Genomic DNA, 16561 nt, shown 5'->3' on the forward strand with positions numbered 1-16561 from the left:
TTTTTTGACATATTGTTTTTGGTATAGCTTGGTTAGTCATTTGATAAATTGGAATGGATTGGAGAACCGATTTGAGGAGGATGATGCGGCTTGGGGTGTTCAGAGCCCTGAAAGTCCAGTTGTCCATTCATTTTTGTATCTTTCCCATCAGGCCTCCCCAGTTAGCAATTCTATTTTTCTTATCACATAGTTGAATGCCTAGATATTTAGTGGGGAATTTCCCTGCTCTAAATCCCATGGTTCTTGCCAGGAATGATTGGGAAGTCATTTGAGTGTTGAAGAAGTAAATTTCTGATTTTTCTTTGTTTATCTCAATACCTGTTGCTCTTGTAAATTTGCCGAGGATTTCCATTAATTACTTTGCTTCTTTGAGGTTGGCCTGTCCATACAACATGACATCATCCACAAATTGTTGATGGGTTAGGGGTAGTTCATCTCCCCACAGTCTGAGTCCTTTTAGTTGTCTGCTATTCACTTTAGCTTTTATCAGTCTTCCTAGAACATCACCCTGCCTGAGTCCTTTCGACGGGTTAAATGCTTCTGAAGGTGTCCCGTTTAGTAGTATGGACATGACTTGCATAGTTATCATGGACATTACCCAATCTATCCATCTGGCATCAAAGCCATAAGCTTTGAGGATTTTCTAGAGATATTCCTAGCTTAGCCTATCATATTCTTTAGCTAAGTCTAGTTTGATCATCATCCCCTTGTGTTTTGAGTTCTTCATTGAATGGATTGCTTCTTGAGCTACTATAATTCTGTCCACTATTTTTCTCCCTTTGACAATCCCCATCTGTTCCTGTGAAATCAACTCTGGTAGTATAGGTTTTAGTCTATTCACCATTATAGTAGCTAGGATTTTGTAAGTTACATTACATAGTGTTATCGGTTTGAATCCTTGTGGTTCCTCAGCCTTTTCCGTCTTCGGAATTAGGGTGAGGAAGGTAGCATTCAAAGCTGAGTGCATTCTTTTCGTGCATCTGGATTCTTCAACTGAATTTAAAATATCTTGACTCATGAAGCTCCATGTGGCTTGGAAGAATTCTGAGATATATCCATTCGGTCCTGGTGCTTTGTTCTTTGCCATTGCATTCACTGTCTCTTCTACACCTGTTTCTTTTATAACCCTTAGGAGTGCCATGTTCTGTTCTATATTCACCATTTTGTGTATATATTGGCTTATTTTAGCTATATCTTCCTCTCTATTGTTTTGTGTTTCGGTAAAGATTCCTTTGAAGTGTTGTACCAGCAGGTTCTCCATTTCCTCTTTCTGAGTTAACCTGTTGCCTTGGCTATCTTTTAGAGAGAATATTTTGTTTTGCTGTCTATGCTGTTGCATAGCCTTATGGAAGAATTTCGTATTTCTCTCCCTCTCTTTCAACCATTGTATTCTCGATTTTTGTCTCCATAAGATTTCCTCTTGTTTTCTTCTTTCCTCCAACCTGTTTAGTACCATTCCTTCTTCCTCTGCTAATTCTTCAGTTCTCCCATCTTCTATGATTTTCTATTGAATTCTTTTCATTTCTATCTGAATATTTTCTTGGTATTTTTGAATATTTCCAAATTCCTCTCTATTCCACTTCTTTATTTTACCTTTGAGATCTTTTAATCTTAGCTGTAGAGTGTGCATTTTGTTTCTTCCGTTCATTCCAGTTTCATTCTCCTTCCACCAATTTTTTATTTTTTCTATGAAGGTTGGATCTCTCAACTAGAATGCCTCGAACCTGAAGGGTCTATTCTAATTTTGTTGGTTCATGGCAATTTTTAATTTTATGGGCCAATGATCGGACCCTTGACAAGGTAGGATTGTTGCTTCGTAGAAAATGTCCTTCCCTATGAAATGTTCTGTTGCAAGGAACTTGTCAAGCCTGGAAGCTATTTGCTTGCTTCCTCCTCTACGGTTGTTCCAAGTGTATTTGCCATTAATGGTGTGGATTTCTAACATTTTCAGTTTTGATTGTATGTCCCTAAATCTTTCCATGTCCGGTTCTTCTCTTTGCAGTCTGCCTTTCTTTTCTCCCTTTGAGGTTTTCATATTAAAGTCTCCGGCTATCAGCCACAACTTTTCTTTGTGCAGGTTTCCTAGCTATTGTAGTTGAAGGAGGAAACTTCCTCTTTCCACTGGTATGTGGGGTCCATATATTGTAGAAACCAAGAACCATTCTCTGTGGCCTATAACCTAGAACCTCCCTATGAGTATCCTTTTCATTCCTATCCAGTAATCTACTGTGACTTCTGCAGGGTTCCATAAAATTGCAATTCCCCTGCGCTGCCTTTTGCATCAATTGTCATACATTCATATGTAGGTTTGATTTTGTTTAAGATTTCCTCCATTTTCCTCCCTGCTATTTTTGTTTCCTGTAATAGTATTATTTGGGGTCTTTCTCTTTTTATCCTTTCTGCTAGGTATCTTTGTTTACCTTTGCTGTTAAGTCCTCGTATATTCCAGGATGTAATTATCATTGGGTGGTTGGGTTTGTTTGATGGAATACCATTGAAAGCAGAACTACTCTTCCAGTGTTCACTAACATTTCCCTCATAATCTGTATCGATTCCTGAATATTCCACCTGCCTCTTTTTTTTCCTCCTTTCACTTTACTTTGTTGGTCTTGATTATTACTTGGTTTGATGCCTAGTTGTTCAACCATTTCTGTCTTTCCATGATCTTGTTTTTCTTTGTATTTTTGAAAGGTTTCTCTGTATATTTTTTTTCCTCTTCTGGGATGAATCTTTCATCCAAATGTCTCCATTCATATAGAAGTTTCTTCAGGATTTCTTCTTCTGACATTGGATCTTCCCCTCTGCTGATATCGATTTCCATTACTTCATTTTCCATTTTCTCTCCCTTTTCCTTTCCTTCCTTTTCCATTGATTCACTTTGGGTTTTTCTCTTAGTATGTTTTATGCCTTGGCTTGTATTTCCCCCTTGCCCTTTCTCCTCCTGATAGTCCTTTATTCGAATTTCCTTATCTTCTTCTTTTTCTTGTAGAACTTCAAATCTGTTTGACTTATTTGGTTTGGTTTGTTGTCCCTTTCTTCCTTCCTTAGGGTTTTCCTTTGTAAGTCTTTTTTGTTTTTTATATCCTAGAACCCTTCTTTATCTTCTTGATTTCTCCTCTGTTGCTTGTTTCTTTGTTCTTCCTCTTCTTTGTTAAGAGGACATTTCTTGAAAATATGTCCATATTCATGACACCTTCTGCATCTGAAAGGGATATGCTCGTAGTCCAACGTTTGTTGCCATACCTCCTCATGGTATTCTAGCTCGACTGACCCTTGGATCAGGTCGGCTATGTTCATATAAACATAGATTCTTGCATATGAATGTATCTTCCCTTCTTTGTTGATTCAGCTATTTTAACAAAGTTTCTTATGGTATTTCCTGTTCCCTCTAGGATCTCCAGATCCCAGAAACCCATTGGTAATCCGAACAGGCTTACCCAAACCGGGGCTGCTAGGATTTTTTTCTTTATCAGGGTTATAGCATTCCTCCCAATACCTCATGAACAATCCTGGGTCCTGATCATGGGTCCGGGAATGTCGGGTGATGAAGGGACGGGAATCTTGGATATGAATCTGTTGATTGAATTTGAATGAATGGATGAGAGAGTGATTGAAATTGGTAAGGGATGGGAAGGAAAGACCTATCCTTTGCGGAAGGGTTAAGGGCTTCGGCAACACCCTCTCTACCAACTACTGATCCTACCTTTGCGGAAGGGTGAAAGGCAAGGCCCGGTAGGGACTCACTAGTCATATGGTGAGGACCGGCAGGGTGCATAGCACGCTCGACTAATAAGGCCGCCATCGGCTCGACTATTAAGGAGAGGATGCGTAAGCATGACTTGACCAACGGGAGAGGATGCCCCTGGCAGGGTGAGGTACGAACGCTCGGCTGTTAAGGAGAGGGCTCGACCAACGGGAGAGGATTTTGTCTTGAGATTGGGGAAGGAAGGACTGACTATTTCTATCAGAGAGTTTTGTTATATAGGCGATTATGCTAGCCAGGAAGGTGAAGGTACTTTCCCTTATAGTATAGATAGGATGCCCAAAGGGCATCGTAAGGTAAGGCACGCTTGCCTTCTTGCTGGAGAGAGAATGTCGAGAGAGATAGAGATAGATATTTGAAGGGAGATATGGAGGGAGGGTTGAATAGGGACCATTTTCAAACACTCTCTCTTTATCTTACAGGTTTGAGAAAATTACCGTAAAGTAGCCTCTTGCTCCTAGCTTTAGCTCTATGTGGCCTCAGGGTTGCTATTTTTGGTGGATCCATCTGGGGAGGTCCTTTTCCGACGACCAAACTCTAATAAACTTGCATATTAGTGCATGGTCCTTCATGTAGCTTCTATAGTGCTCCAGTTTATTCATTGGAATAATGAATCTCGGTTTTTCCACTGCGCACGGTAAGAACTTGCCTCTGCTGCCTGCCTGCCATCTTGCTCCGAGAACGGGTCCCCGTGTCTTCATCTCCTCATCCGGATTGTTGTTGCTCTGTCCTTCTCCTGCCACTGCGTCTCTATAGGAGGGGATCTGTCCCCTCCTATCTTCCTCTGTCATTGCTACAATCTCTTGGTTTCGGTGCCACTTTCTGACTGTGATTTGCGGTTTTCCATGCCACCTACCTCATGGCCGCATGACCATTAGGGTTGCAGAGCTCCAAAAAAACCTATGTATCGAGAAGAAATGCAACTCGGATTTTCATGTTATTAAATCTAATCTTAAAATACATGTGGAAATAAATAATAAACCTTTTTATCTTGAAATATCATATCTTATATCTTAAAGTACATGTTGAAATAAATAATAAACCTTTTTATCTTGGAATTTCATGGAATTTTGATCCAACAACACTATTATGGTACACCATAAGGCATATCCATATGGTCTTTTAGATCTGTCCTTATGTTCTTTCAGATTTGTCCTCCCACTATGGTTAAAGAAAACAATAAATATATAGAGGGGTTGTTTCTTTAGTTACATTGGAACAATTTAACTATTAGATATTAAATTAAAAAATATATGTTGAAATAAATAATTAAAGTGAGAAATTTAAGAAATGGAGAAAGGGATTGTTTTTTAGCTATATATAGATTTAATTATTAGATATTTTTTTCTACTGAATTTAATCATAAAAATTTGCATGAGATTGTATGGTTTTTGTATTTAAAATATATTTTAATGCATTTAATTATTAAGTATATTTTTTCTACTGAATTTAATTATAAAAATTTGCATGAAATTGTATAATTTTTATATTTAACATATATTTTAATGCAATGCATGTAGACTTTTTTGAAATATTCAAAATAAATAAATTGCAAAATCCAAATTTATTATTCTATGAAATTTTATTAGATTTGAAAAAAAATCAAACAAAACAAAATATTACATGAAATTAAAAAATGCTTATTCTGCTCAACAACAAAAAAATGCTAAAAATCTAGTCATTTTTTTTCAAAAAATCTGGCAGTAGCAGTGTTTCAATACTATTTTTCTTTGTTGAAATAGATTAATTAGCACCATCAAAAACTCACAAATCACCCAAAATCTTGAAACTGCCTAATTTTATTAAAATCTTGCTAAAAATTATATAATTTTAATTTTAAAGACAAATTAGAAACCTTATTAAACTAAGGCTTTAAAAAATTGAATATGAATCACAATTCAAAAAGGTAACATAGACTTTTTCACAAATCAAAACGGTTTAAAGGCCATGCCATAGAGGACGTGGGACCAAGCCGTGAATGGATGCCTGTCGTCCGTTGGAGATGGAGGAGTCCACCTCCATGAACCTGTCCTTAAATTATAAACAAGCGCTACTTCTGGTTCTAGTTTGGCAATGTAACAGTTCCACCATGGTAAGAGGCAGAGGTGATCCCCTACCCCTATGCAATCAAAGCATTCCTGCATGTTGGGCAAAACGTTAATCCTAAAATCCTCCCACGATGGTCTCCTACTCTCCTCCAACCTCATAATCTTAAAGTCCTCCCATATCGATTTATTGGGGATTTTTCTGGTAAAATCCCAAAAACAAACAAACTGAACACACAGAGGAAATGCTCTGTTTCCTTCTCTCCACCGGATCCTTTGCACACGGAAGCTTTAAAAAAAATTTGTCTGAGAACAGAGTATTACACCACCATAAAAAGATTTGTATTCATTAAAATGAAAATTCCTGATACATATTTCTTCCTCTTTCACTCAGAGGGATTTACCAAAAATACATTCAGCCAACAAAAATAAAACTCTGTCTCTTTCTGAGATTTTACACTGCTGGGTAAAATTCTCATTTTACATTCACTGCTGTGAAAAACATTTTACATATACTGCTGTAAAAATAATTTTACATATGCAGTAAATTTTTACATTACATTCACAAAAAAAATTCTTTGCTCACACCATACAAATCTTCATTCGCTCTTCCCTTTGTTTGAGAAACCAACAAAACTCTGGTTTTTATATTTTGCACTGCTGTGCGTTCATCTTTTTTACATTGCATACACAAAATGGATATCATATACACCGTTGTGCTTCCCCTGTTTTCTTTCGCTGCCGCGAGCTCACACTTTCACAATGGTCAACTGCATGAAAAAAATAACACACGAGCTCTACATCTATATGGATATTACATTGCGTATAACAATATGACATGATGACCATACCTGTCATTAATATTCACCATACTTTCGTGCATAAAAAAACATTAAAACTAAAAACTCTTATCTACTTTCTACGGGCACAATTAATACATTAAATTATTATCGACGATCAACCAAAATTTTAATCCACGCAATGTATTTAATGCAGGCTTGTATGCAACTTTGATTGATGGATGGCGGAGAACGATGAAGACAATCGGATGGCTGTAATGAATATCGGAAGGCCCCTTGTTACCGAACATTACGTTCCGATATGGCAGGTGGTTTTGCAAAAAGTGTTGGACGCGTGGAGGAAATTTGTTGGATTGGACTCGACTGTCCGGAAACTGCTTTCACCGCAAAAGCGGTCTGAAATGTCAAGTGGATTGGAGGAGCGGTTTTGGCATTGTACGTACGCAGTTGAAATTAGATTTCAACACTCCCCTTTAATTTCAACTGCTGGGCATTCGATCATACCCAAACACTTTCTCAAAAATTCAAAGCTTTTCTGATCCAATGGCTTTGTCAAAATGTCTGCAACCTATTCCTGAGTCCTGCAATGTTCTAAGACAATTTCTCCATTGTTCACCAATTCTCTGATGTAGTGAAACCTTGTATCAATGTGTTTTGTTCTCTTATGAAACACTGAATTCTTTGACAATGCAATAGCTGAGCTATTGTCACAAAAAATCACTGTTGCTTTTGCCTGCTCTTGGCCTAAGCTCCTCAACATTATTCTCATCCAAACTGCTTGACATGCTACTGCTGTAGCTGCCATATATTCAGCCTCTGCTGTAGACAATGCTACAATGGACTGCTTCTTAGAAGCCCATGAAATGGCTCCTGAACCCATATGAAAAGTGTAACCGGAAGTGCTTTTCTGATCATCTACACTTCCAGCCCAATCACTATCAGTGTATCCAACTAAATCTGAACATTCTGAAGTAGTATATAAAATTCCAAACCTTTTGGTACCTTTGACATACCTTAAAATTCTTTTTGCTGCCTGCCAATGTGCCTCCTTTGGCCTCTCCATGAATCTGGAAATTAAACTAACAGCAAACATAATGTCAGGCCTAGTAGCTGTTAAATACATAAGGCTGCCAACAATACTCTTGTACAAACTAGGATCAAAATCCTTGCTGCTGTCCTCTCTGCTGAGTTTTAATCCCATTACTATGGGAGTGATTGCTGCCTTGCACTCTTGCATGTTAAATCTGCTCAATACTTCATTTACATATCTTGCCTATGAGATGAAAATTCCTTTTTCATTTTGATCTACTTCTATGCCTAAGAAGTATCTCAGCAAACCCATGTCAGTCATTTCAAATTCCTCTTTCATGACTGATTTGAAATTCTCAATGAGATGATCATCATTACCTGTGAAAATAACATCATCAACATATAAGACAACAATCAAAATTTTACCATCCTTTTCTTTGATGTAGAGAGTGGGTTCTCCCTCACACTTCTCAAATTCTTTCTCCAATAGATATGAATCTATCCTGCTGTACCATGCTCTTGGCGCTTGCTTCAGCCCATAAAGAGCCTTCTTCAATCTGCACACTTTGTGCTCTTCACCTTTCTTCTCATAGCCTAGAGGTTGTTCAACGTAAACCTCTTCCATTAATACTCCATTTAGGAATGCTGACTTCATGTCCATTTCATAAACTTTCCACTTGTTTTGTGCTGTTATGGACAACACTGCTCTCACGGTTTCCATTCTTGCAACCGATGCGAAAGTCTCCTCATAATCTCTCCCATACTGCTGCTTGTATCCTTTGACAACCAGCCTTGCCTTGTGCCTTTCTATTTTGCCTTCAGCATTGCTCTTGGTCTTGTAAACCCATTTGACTCCAATGACTTCTTTACCTTTTGGTAGCTCAACCAAATCCCATGTTTTGTTTCTCTCTATGGCATTGATCTCCTCATCCATAGCTTCTATCCATTTCCTATCTTTAATTGCATCTTCGAAATGAATAGGATCATCAACATGAAAATACAAGGCAAATAAGGAATTCATTCCTTCATCATAAATGTCGCTTAGATTTCTAAATTTCTTACCTCTTTCATTTGGTGTGCAAGTGCTTGAAGATGCACTTGAATTTCCTCCTTGTGGTGTGCTTGATGAAGCACTTTCATTTATCCTCAATGGTGTCCCTTGCTATCCTTGTGTTGGCGCTGCTGTTTGGGGATGCATTTCAGCCATCTCCTCATCATCTTCATCATGAGACAAATAGTTTTTAACATTCACTGTTTTCTCTATGCTTCCATCCCAAGCTTCCTCCTCAATGAATTGAACATCTCTGCTGACAAAAAACTTCTTAGTAGATGGGATATACATCCTGTAAGCTTTGGATTCCTCACTGTATCCAATGAAAAGACATTTCTCCCCTTTGCTGTCCAACTTCCTCCTTAGCTGATCTGGAATGTGGGCATAGGCCACACATCCAAAAACTCTCATGTGGGTGACTCCTTGCTTTCTCCCACTCCATGCTTCTTCCGGCACTTTGTTCATGATTGCTTTTGTAGGACACCTGTTCAAAATGTAAACTGCACAATTTATAGCTTCAGCCCAATAATCATTTGGCAAATTCTTTGCCTTCAACATGCTCCTCGCCATATCCATGATGGTCCTGTTCTTCCTTTCAGCAACTCCATTTTGCTGTGGGGTGTACCTAGCTGTGAATTGCTTGTGAATTCCATTTTCTCTACAAAACCGTAGGAACTCCTTGGAGATATACTCACCTCCTCTGTCAGTTCTCAAAACTTTGATATGCAGCCTGCTTTGGTTTTCCACAAGTGCTTTGAAATTTCGGAATTTTTCAAACACTTCACTTTTGTTCTTAAGGAAATATACCCAAGTTTTTCTTGTAAAATCATCAACGAATGTTAGGAAATATTGGTTTCCTGCTAATGATGGAGCTTGCATTGGTCCACATAAATCTGAGTCGATAATCTCTAAGGGTGCTTTTGCCCTTATGCTTTTGCCTGATGGAAAACTTTCTCTATGTTGTTTCCCCAAGATACAACCTTCACAAAGGCTGTCCGATTTTTCTATCAGTGGTAATCCTCTTACCATTCCTTTTCTACTCAACAAATTAAGACCTCCAAAGTTGAGATGTCCAAATCTCAAGTGCCACAACCAATTTTCATCCTTTGGCACGCTTTGGAAAGCCTCTTGGGTAACTGCTGCAATTTCTCCTTTGTTTTTCAAATCTGCCCTTATTCTAAGAGGGAACATCCTGTTCCTTTTCATCTTCACTTCAGCAATGCATCTTTTGCTGGGTGCTATATCCATGATGGTGCATACATCATTCTCAAAGAAAACATTGTACCCCTTATGGAAAAGTTGTCCAATACTCAAGAGGTTACATCTCATTCCAAGGACATAGTAGACATCTGCTATGGTTTTCTTTTCACCTTTCTTTGTAAATATTTTTACCTCTCCTTTTCCCATAATAGAAATTTTGCTATCAGTTCCTAGTATGACTTCTGATTTCACATTTTTATCTAGGGCAGAAAAGAGGGCTATGTTTCCTGTCATATGGTTGCTGCAACCTGAGTCTAAAAACCATATGTCCTCACTGTTTGTTTCAGCCATGTTACAAGCTAACAACACATTATCTTGGCTGATGTTTTCTCTAGTGACATTTGCATTTGGTCTATTACTTATATCATGCTGCTTTTTCTTACATTCACTGGCATAATGCCCATATTTTTTACAGTAATAACATTGGACATTGGATTTTTCATACCTTTTTCCTTGAGCATGATGTTGTCCTCTTTGTTGGCTGCTGCCTTGGCCTTGGTTCTGATTTGGATTGCTGCCTCTTCCTTGAGCATTTGCTGGGCTGTTCCTTCCACCTCTGTTTTGACTTCTGCCTCTTCATCTCTTGTTTTCTCTGCCTTGACCTCTTCCTCTTCCAAAAGACATCTGGGTCTTGAAGGCTTGCTCTAGAGATGAGTTTTCATTTCTACTCAACCTCTGCTCATGTGTTATCAGTGATGCATGAAGCTCATCAACTGAAAAGTTTGAGAGATCCTTTGTCTCCTCTATGGTGGTGACAATCACATCAAACTTTGAGGGTAGAACTATCAATATTTTCTCCACAATCCTCCTTTCTTCAAGGGTTTATCCATGAGTCATTATCTGTGTGACCAGACCAATCACATGTGTAAAGAATGAGTCAATGGTGTCTGACTCCTTCATGCTCAGATTCTCAAAATCTTTCCTCAGCAACTGTAGTTTCGTTGTCTTCACTTTCTCCATGCCTTGATAGGCTGTCTTGAGGGTTTTCCATGCTTCTTTGGATGTCTTAGCTACTGCTAACCTTGGAAACACGCTTCCATGCACTGCTTGATACAAGAAGAAGAGGGATTTTGAATCCTTCTTCTTGTAGCTCTTTAACATATCTTTCTCTCCCTGAGTTAATGCATTGAACTCATTTTCATCTGCTGGTTCTCTAAAACCATCTTCTAATATTTCCCATAAATCTTGTGAGGCAAACAAGGCTTTCATGGTTATTGCCCAATAATCATAGTTTTTGCCATCAAATAGTGGGAGCTTCATACCCATGCTATTGCTGGTGCTTGCCATTCCTTTCATTCTAAACTATGCTTCCAAATCCTTGACTGTGTATTTAAAACACTGATTGTTTCTTCAGCAGTAACACAAAGAAAACTTTGAGGAATACCTGGATTCTTTTGTTGATTGAGTCTTCACTCTGCTGGAGAAGCTGTTGCAGCAAAAGAACTCCTTTCTTCAGCGTCTTGAACAACTTCAAAGAGCCTGAACCTGCTCTGATACCACTGTTGGGGATTTTTCTGGTAAAATCCCAAAAACAAACAAACTGAACACACAGATGCAATGCTCTGTTTCCTTCTCTCCACAGGATCCTTTGCACAGGGAAGCTTTAATTTTTTTTTGTCTGAGAACAGAGTATTACACCACCATAAAAAGATTTGTATTCATTAAAATGAAAATGCCTAATACATATTTATTCCTCTTTCACTCAGAGGGATTTACCAAAAATACATTCAGCCAACAAAAATAAAACTCTGTCTCTTTCTGAGATTTTACACTGCTGGGTAAAATTCTCATTTTACATTCACTGCTGTGAATTTTTTTTTACATATACTGCTGTAAAAATAATTTTACATATGCAGTAAATTTTTACATTACATTCACAAAAAAAATTCTTTGCTCACACCATACAAATCTTCATTTGCTCTTCCCTTTGTTTGAGCAACCAACAAAACTCTGGTTTTTATATTTCGCACTGTTGTGCGTTCATCTTTTTTACATTGCACACACAAAATGGATATCATATACACCGTTGTGCTTCCCCTGTTTTCTTTCGCTGCCGCGAGTTCACACTTTCACAATGGTCAACTGCATGAAAAAAATAACACACGAGCTCTACATCTATATGGATATTACATTGCGTATAAAAATATGACATGATGACCATACCTGTCATTAATATTCACCATACCTTCGTGCATAAAAAAAAATTAAAACTAAAAACTCTTATCTACTTTCTACGGGCACAATTAATACATTAAATTATTATCGGCGGTCAACCAAAATTTTAATCCACGCAATGTATTTAATGCAGGCTTGTATGCAACTTTGATTGATGGACGGTGGATAACGATGAAGACAATCGGATGGCTGGAATGAATATCGGAAGGCCCCTTGTTACCGAACATTACGTTCCGATATGGCAGGTGGTTTTGCAAAAAGTGCTGGACGCGTGGAGGAAATTTGTTGGATCGGACTCGACTGTCTGTAAACTGCTTTCACCGCAAAAGCGGTCCGAAATGTCAAGTGGATTGGAGGAGCGGTTTTGCTATTGTACGTACGCAGTTGAAATTAGATTTCAACACGATTTAGGCACCCTTGCAATCTCCTTCCACGTCCAGGGCGATGAACGGATTGGGGCGCGGCGGTGGTCACTCTCAAACTCCCAAATATGAATCCCTTCTCTCATCGCTGCAACGACGAGTAGCCGCGACCCGCATGTGACAAGCCGAGGTGAGGAGAGCCGATCATTAAGCAGCTCTTTAGGGAAGGGCGCAAGAAGTAGGGGCACCGGCGTTTCTGCGTCTCTAGTAACATTTGACGGCATGCTGAAACCCACAATACCCAATGGTTCCTGAGAAAGGTGCCCTAAAATGTAGAACGCACCATCGCAATAAACCATACGGCGTTTGACTGTAAAATTCTGTACCTCGAAGAATATCAAAGTCAGGCAGAAGACGTCCCGCGATATTCCATGTCATTTCACTGGAATCGTAGAGTTCCATTAAACATCCTGCCGCCCTGCCGGCTTGCCCCAAACCCACCACTTTAAAAATGCTTTCCAGTTGCTCATCGCCATCAACCACGATTGACTTATCGGTAATGGTCGTTATCAATGACATGGAGGCAAGCTCGATAAAAGTCCCCGTATAGGGATTGCAAATGCGAATATCGGGGTGCACATACGTTCGTAGAAGGATCTTGAAGTTCACCAAGAGTAAGCCTGCCGCTGATGATCTACAGGTGACTTCAACAGCGCCGACGCGGGGCCCTAGTTCCTCTGTTAGGAAACCAAGAGAGAAGCAGGATTTCCATGTCCATTTGTAGAAGTTGAAAGCCAAACAAGGAATTTCCGCACTCGAAGAGCGGAGTAGCAAACATGGCTGCTTGTTGATGGGTGTCTCTGCCCATATACTGGTTAAGAAGTATTTAGATGAAATGATAGCGTTCCATTTTTGGCACACTCTCCGATACCTGTAGACACATTCCGCGGGTAACCATGCAAATATATTCCTTTCCAAATCTTCAGGAAAATTGTTCCAGTCAAAAACAACAGCTTCCCTTTCCATTTTTGTTTTGGTGCAACCTTGTAAGAACCGAATTAAATGTAGATCAATTTTTTTCAGATTAATCACATTATTAAGATTTGGTGGACGTTTCGAACCAACTAATGTGATTTATCTTTAGGGCAAAGTGAAAAAATCATACAATCTTTAAGAATAAATAGCAAAGATGCACATAGCTCAAGGTTAGTTGTTTAAGAATGAATAGTAGCGATGCATCATAACCCTAGCCGGCATCATAGTCGTAGCCATTGAAAAACTAGTTGTTGGAGATAGTTAAATAGGTAAATAGAAATTCTAAAAAGTTAGAATGGTATTATTTAATATTTTAGTTATTTTAAATATAGTTATAAATTAGTTATGATAAATAATTGTAATAACTTGTTAAGAAAGTTAGAATAAATTCCTTAAAAAAAAGAGGATGGGAGATTATATAATAATAAAATAAAAATAGTTGTTATATAATTTTAATTAATGATTAGTCTATAAGGTTAAGAGTAGGATTTAAAGTATTATATGTTAATGAAGCAATGAGGAATTAAGAGTTAGATTCAAAATATTATATGTTAATGAAGCAGTTAAGAGTTCAATAGTATTAATTATGTTCAAATAGGGTCAGAAAATGAATAAAGATAAGGGATAATATTTGTTATCAATATATAAAGAAAATGAGAGGGGGAATTTACTTTAAAATAAAGTACTTAGAGACTGAGAATTGTTATAATTATGCTAAATAATAATAAGATAAAATATATAAAGAAAAGGGGGGGGAGGAGGGACAAAAAATACAAGGAAGACAGAGACAAGAGGATCATAAGGAGAGGGCTGGAATCCAACTCTTACTCAATTTACAACCATCATCTCTGTTGAGATTTCTGGCATTCCTGTCAATTTCGATCACCTCCTGAAGCTTCCTATGGTGGAAATGATCAACTCTAGCAATGATTCTGGAATCCTCAATACAAACATGGTGTTTCGATTTCTCTGCATGCTCAGCCAAAGCTGAAGAGCGGGAACGATTGTGTCTTATGTATGCAGTGTGCTCATGGATCCTCTGGTTAATTCATTGACCCGTTTCTCCAATATAAGGAATACCGCAGGAGCATGGAACCAGGTAAACTCCTTTCATGTCGTTCGGGTCGATAGGGTCCTTAACCGAACCAAGAGAATTTCTAATGGTCCTAAGAGGTTTGAACAAAGAGGACACATTATTCCTTCTAAGGATATGGGTAATCCTATCTGTGGTCCCTTGAATAAACAAGAGATGAACCTTCGAGATAGGATCAACAAAAGGCCCTTTACAGGCTCTTTGAAAGGTCTTGAGGCTATGAGTTTTGTTGTACACATTATTTTTAAAAACTTCAAGGAGATGAGATTTCTCCTGCTCTAGGTGGTTTTCATCAGAGATTCTCAGAGCCCAGGTAGCCAAAGTGCTGAGAACACCAAATTTTTGAGTAGGAAAATGATGAGAGTTAGCATGAAGGTATTGTTCCGTGTGAGTTTTTTTGTGAAAAACTTGGTGAGAAATGAAACCATCATTCATTCTAGAGAGGAGAATGTCAAGGAAAGGAAAGCATCCATCCACCTCAACTTCCATCATGAACTTGATGGATTCAAATTGGGAATTAAGGTGGTTCAGAAACAGATCCAACTTCTCATGACCATGGGCCCAGATGACGCAAGTGTCATCAACAAACCTCTTCCACTTCTTAGGGCGAAATTGAGTTGAAGAGAAAGCCTTGGACTCAAAATCTTCCATAAATAAGTTAGCAACAATAGGGGAAAGAGGGGAACCCATCACAACACCGCATGTTTTCTCATAGAATTCACCTTGGAAACTAACCCTAGGCTATGATGCATCCCTGCTATTTATTCTTAAAGATTGTATGATTTTTTCACCTTGTCCTGAGGATGAACCACATTAGTTGGTTCAAAACGTCGACCAAATCTTAATGATTTCATTAATCCGAAAGAAATTTATCTACAATATGGATCTCAAAAGTCTTATATAAACCAAATTAGTTGTACAACCGAATTTAAGCGACGAGGAAGTTGCAATGAAATCGTTTTATGTATGGATGGTCAAGACCCATACCCTTTGATCAAGAATTCATGTCTTTTAAGGTTAATTAAAATTTCTAATTATATATTTATTTAAGGTTAGGTTATTGCAATAATAGACTATTTTTAGGTGGTCTTATAGATTATTTTTTAATCCTGCGGACTGTAAAATATCGTTCATTATTTTTAGGTGATCTAATAATTTATTTTTTAATCCATTTGTAAACCTTAATATGTTATTCATGTACTACTAATAATAATAGAGTCATCTTAATCTTTCACTTTCTTGAAGTGTTATAATCACAAAAAGCGATTATAAATAAGTTAAGTGAAACATATAACTTTCTCATTGTCTCTTTAAATATTGTATTTAAAGTTTGTAGAATTCCATGTGTGAAGTTTCATTTTCACTAAATAAATATTATGGGAAAATTATTAAAAAAATGTACTTAGTTTTTTTTTAAATATGTTCATGTATTAATTAATTGTAAATGCATTAATTATTTGTAAGTGATTTCATAAACTATTTTTTAATCTGATAAATGTTAAAATATTATTCATGCACTAATAATAATAATAGAGCCATCTTGATCCTTCACTTTCTTGAAGTGTTATAATCGCTAAAAACAATTATAGGGAAGTTAAGTGAAACATATAACTTTCACATTGTTTCCTTCGCTATTGTGTCTAAAGTTTGTAGGATTCCATATGTGATGTTTCATTTTCACTAATGAACAGTATGGGAAAATTATAAAAAATGTAATTAGTTTTTTTTTTTTAAATATCGTTCATGTATTAATTATTTTAAAGTGATCTTATAAACTATTTTTTAATCTCATAGACGTTAAATATTATTCATGCAATAATAATAATAATCAAGCCATCTTAATTTTTCGCTTTCTTGAAATGTTATAATCACTAAAAAACAATGTCACTTTCTTGAAGTGTTATAATCACTAAAAACAATTATGAGGAAGTTAAGTGAAACATATAAC

The 16561-nt window shown here is 37.4% G+C and overlaps 2 protein-coding genes across 2 annotated transcripts in view; one reads left to right on the top strand and one right to left on the bottom strand.

Moving 5' to 3' along the window:
* Positions 1 to 12749: 12749 nt before the first annotated feature.
* On the bottom strand, positions 12750 to 13511 carry LOC149163581 (F-box only protein 6-like). The gene has a single exon (XM_089429181.1). It carries the CDS (start codon positions 13509 to 13511, stop codon positions 12750 to 12752), a length of 762 nt encoding a protein of 253 aa, XP_089285307.1.
* Positions 13512 to 13674: 163 nt separating this feature from the next.
* The window catches only part of LOC149163582 (U-box domain-containing protein 44-like), a 50515-nt gene continuing 47628 nt past the window's right edge, over positions 13675 to 16561 (top strand). Inside the window, exon 1 of the mRNA XM_089429182.1 lies at positions 13675 to 13690. Coding sequence (XP_089285308.1) covers positions 13675 to 13690 — 16 coding nt within the window. The remainder of the gene's footprint in view (positions 13691 to 16561) is intronic.

This window comes from Pinus tabuliformis, chromosome 5_1, assembly GCF_031772625.1.
Source record: "Pinus tabuliformis cultivar Carrire ecotype Pingquan chromosome 5_1, CPIR1, whole genome shotgun sequence".
Taxonomy (NCBI): domain Eukaryota; kingdom Viridiplantae; phylum Streptophyta; class Pinopsida; order Pinales; family Pinaceae; genus Pinus; species Pinus tabuliformis.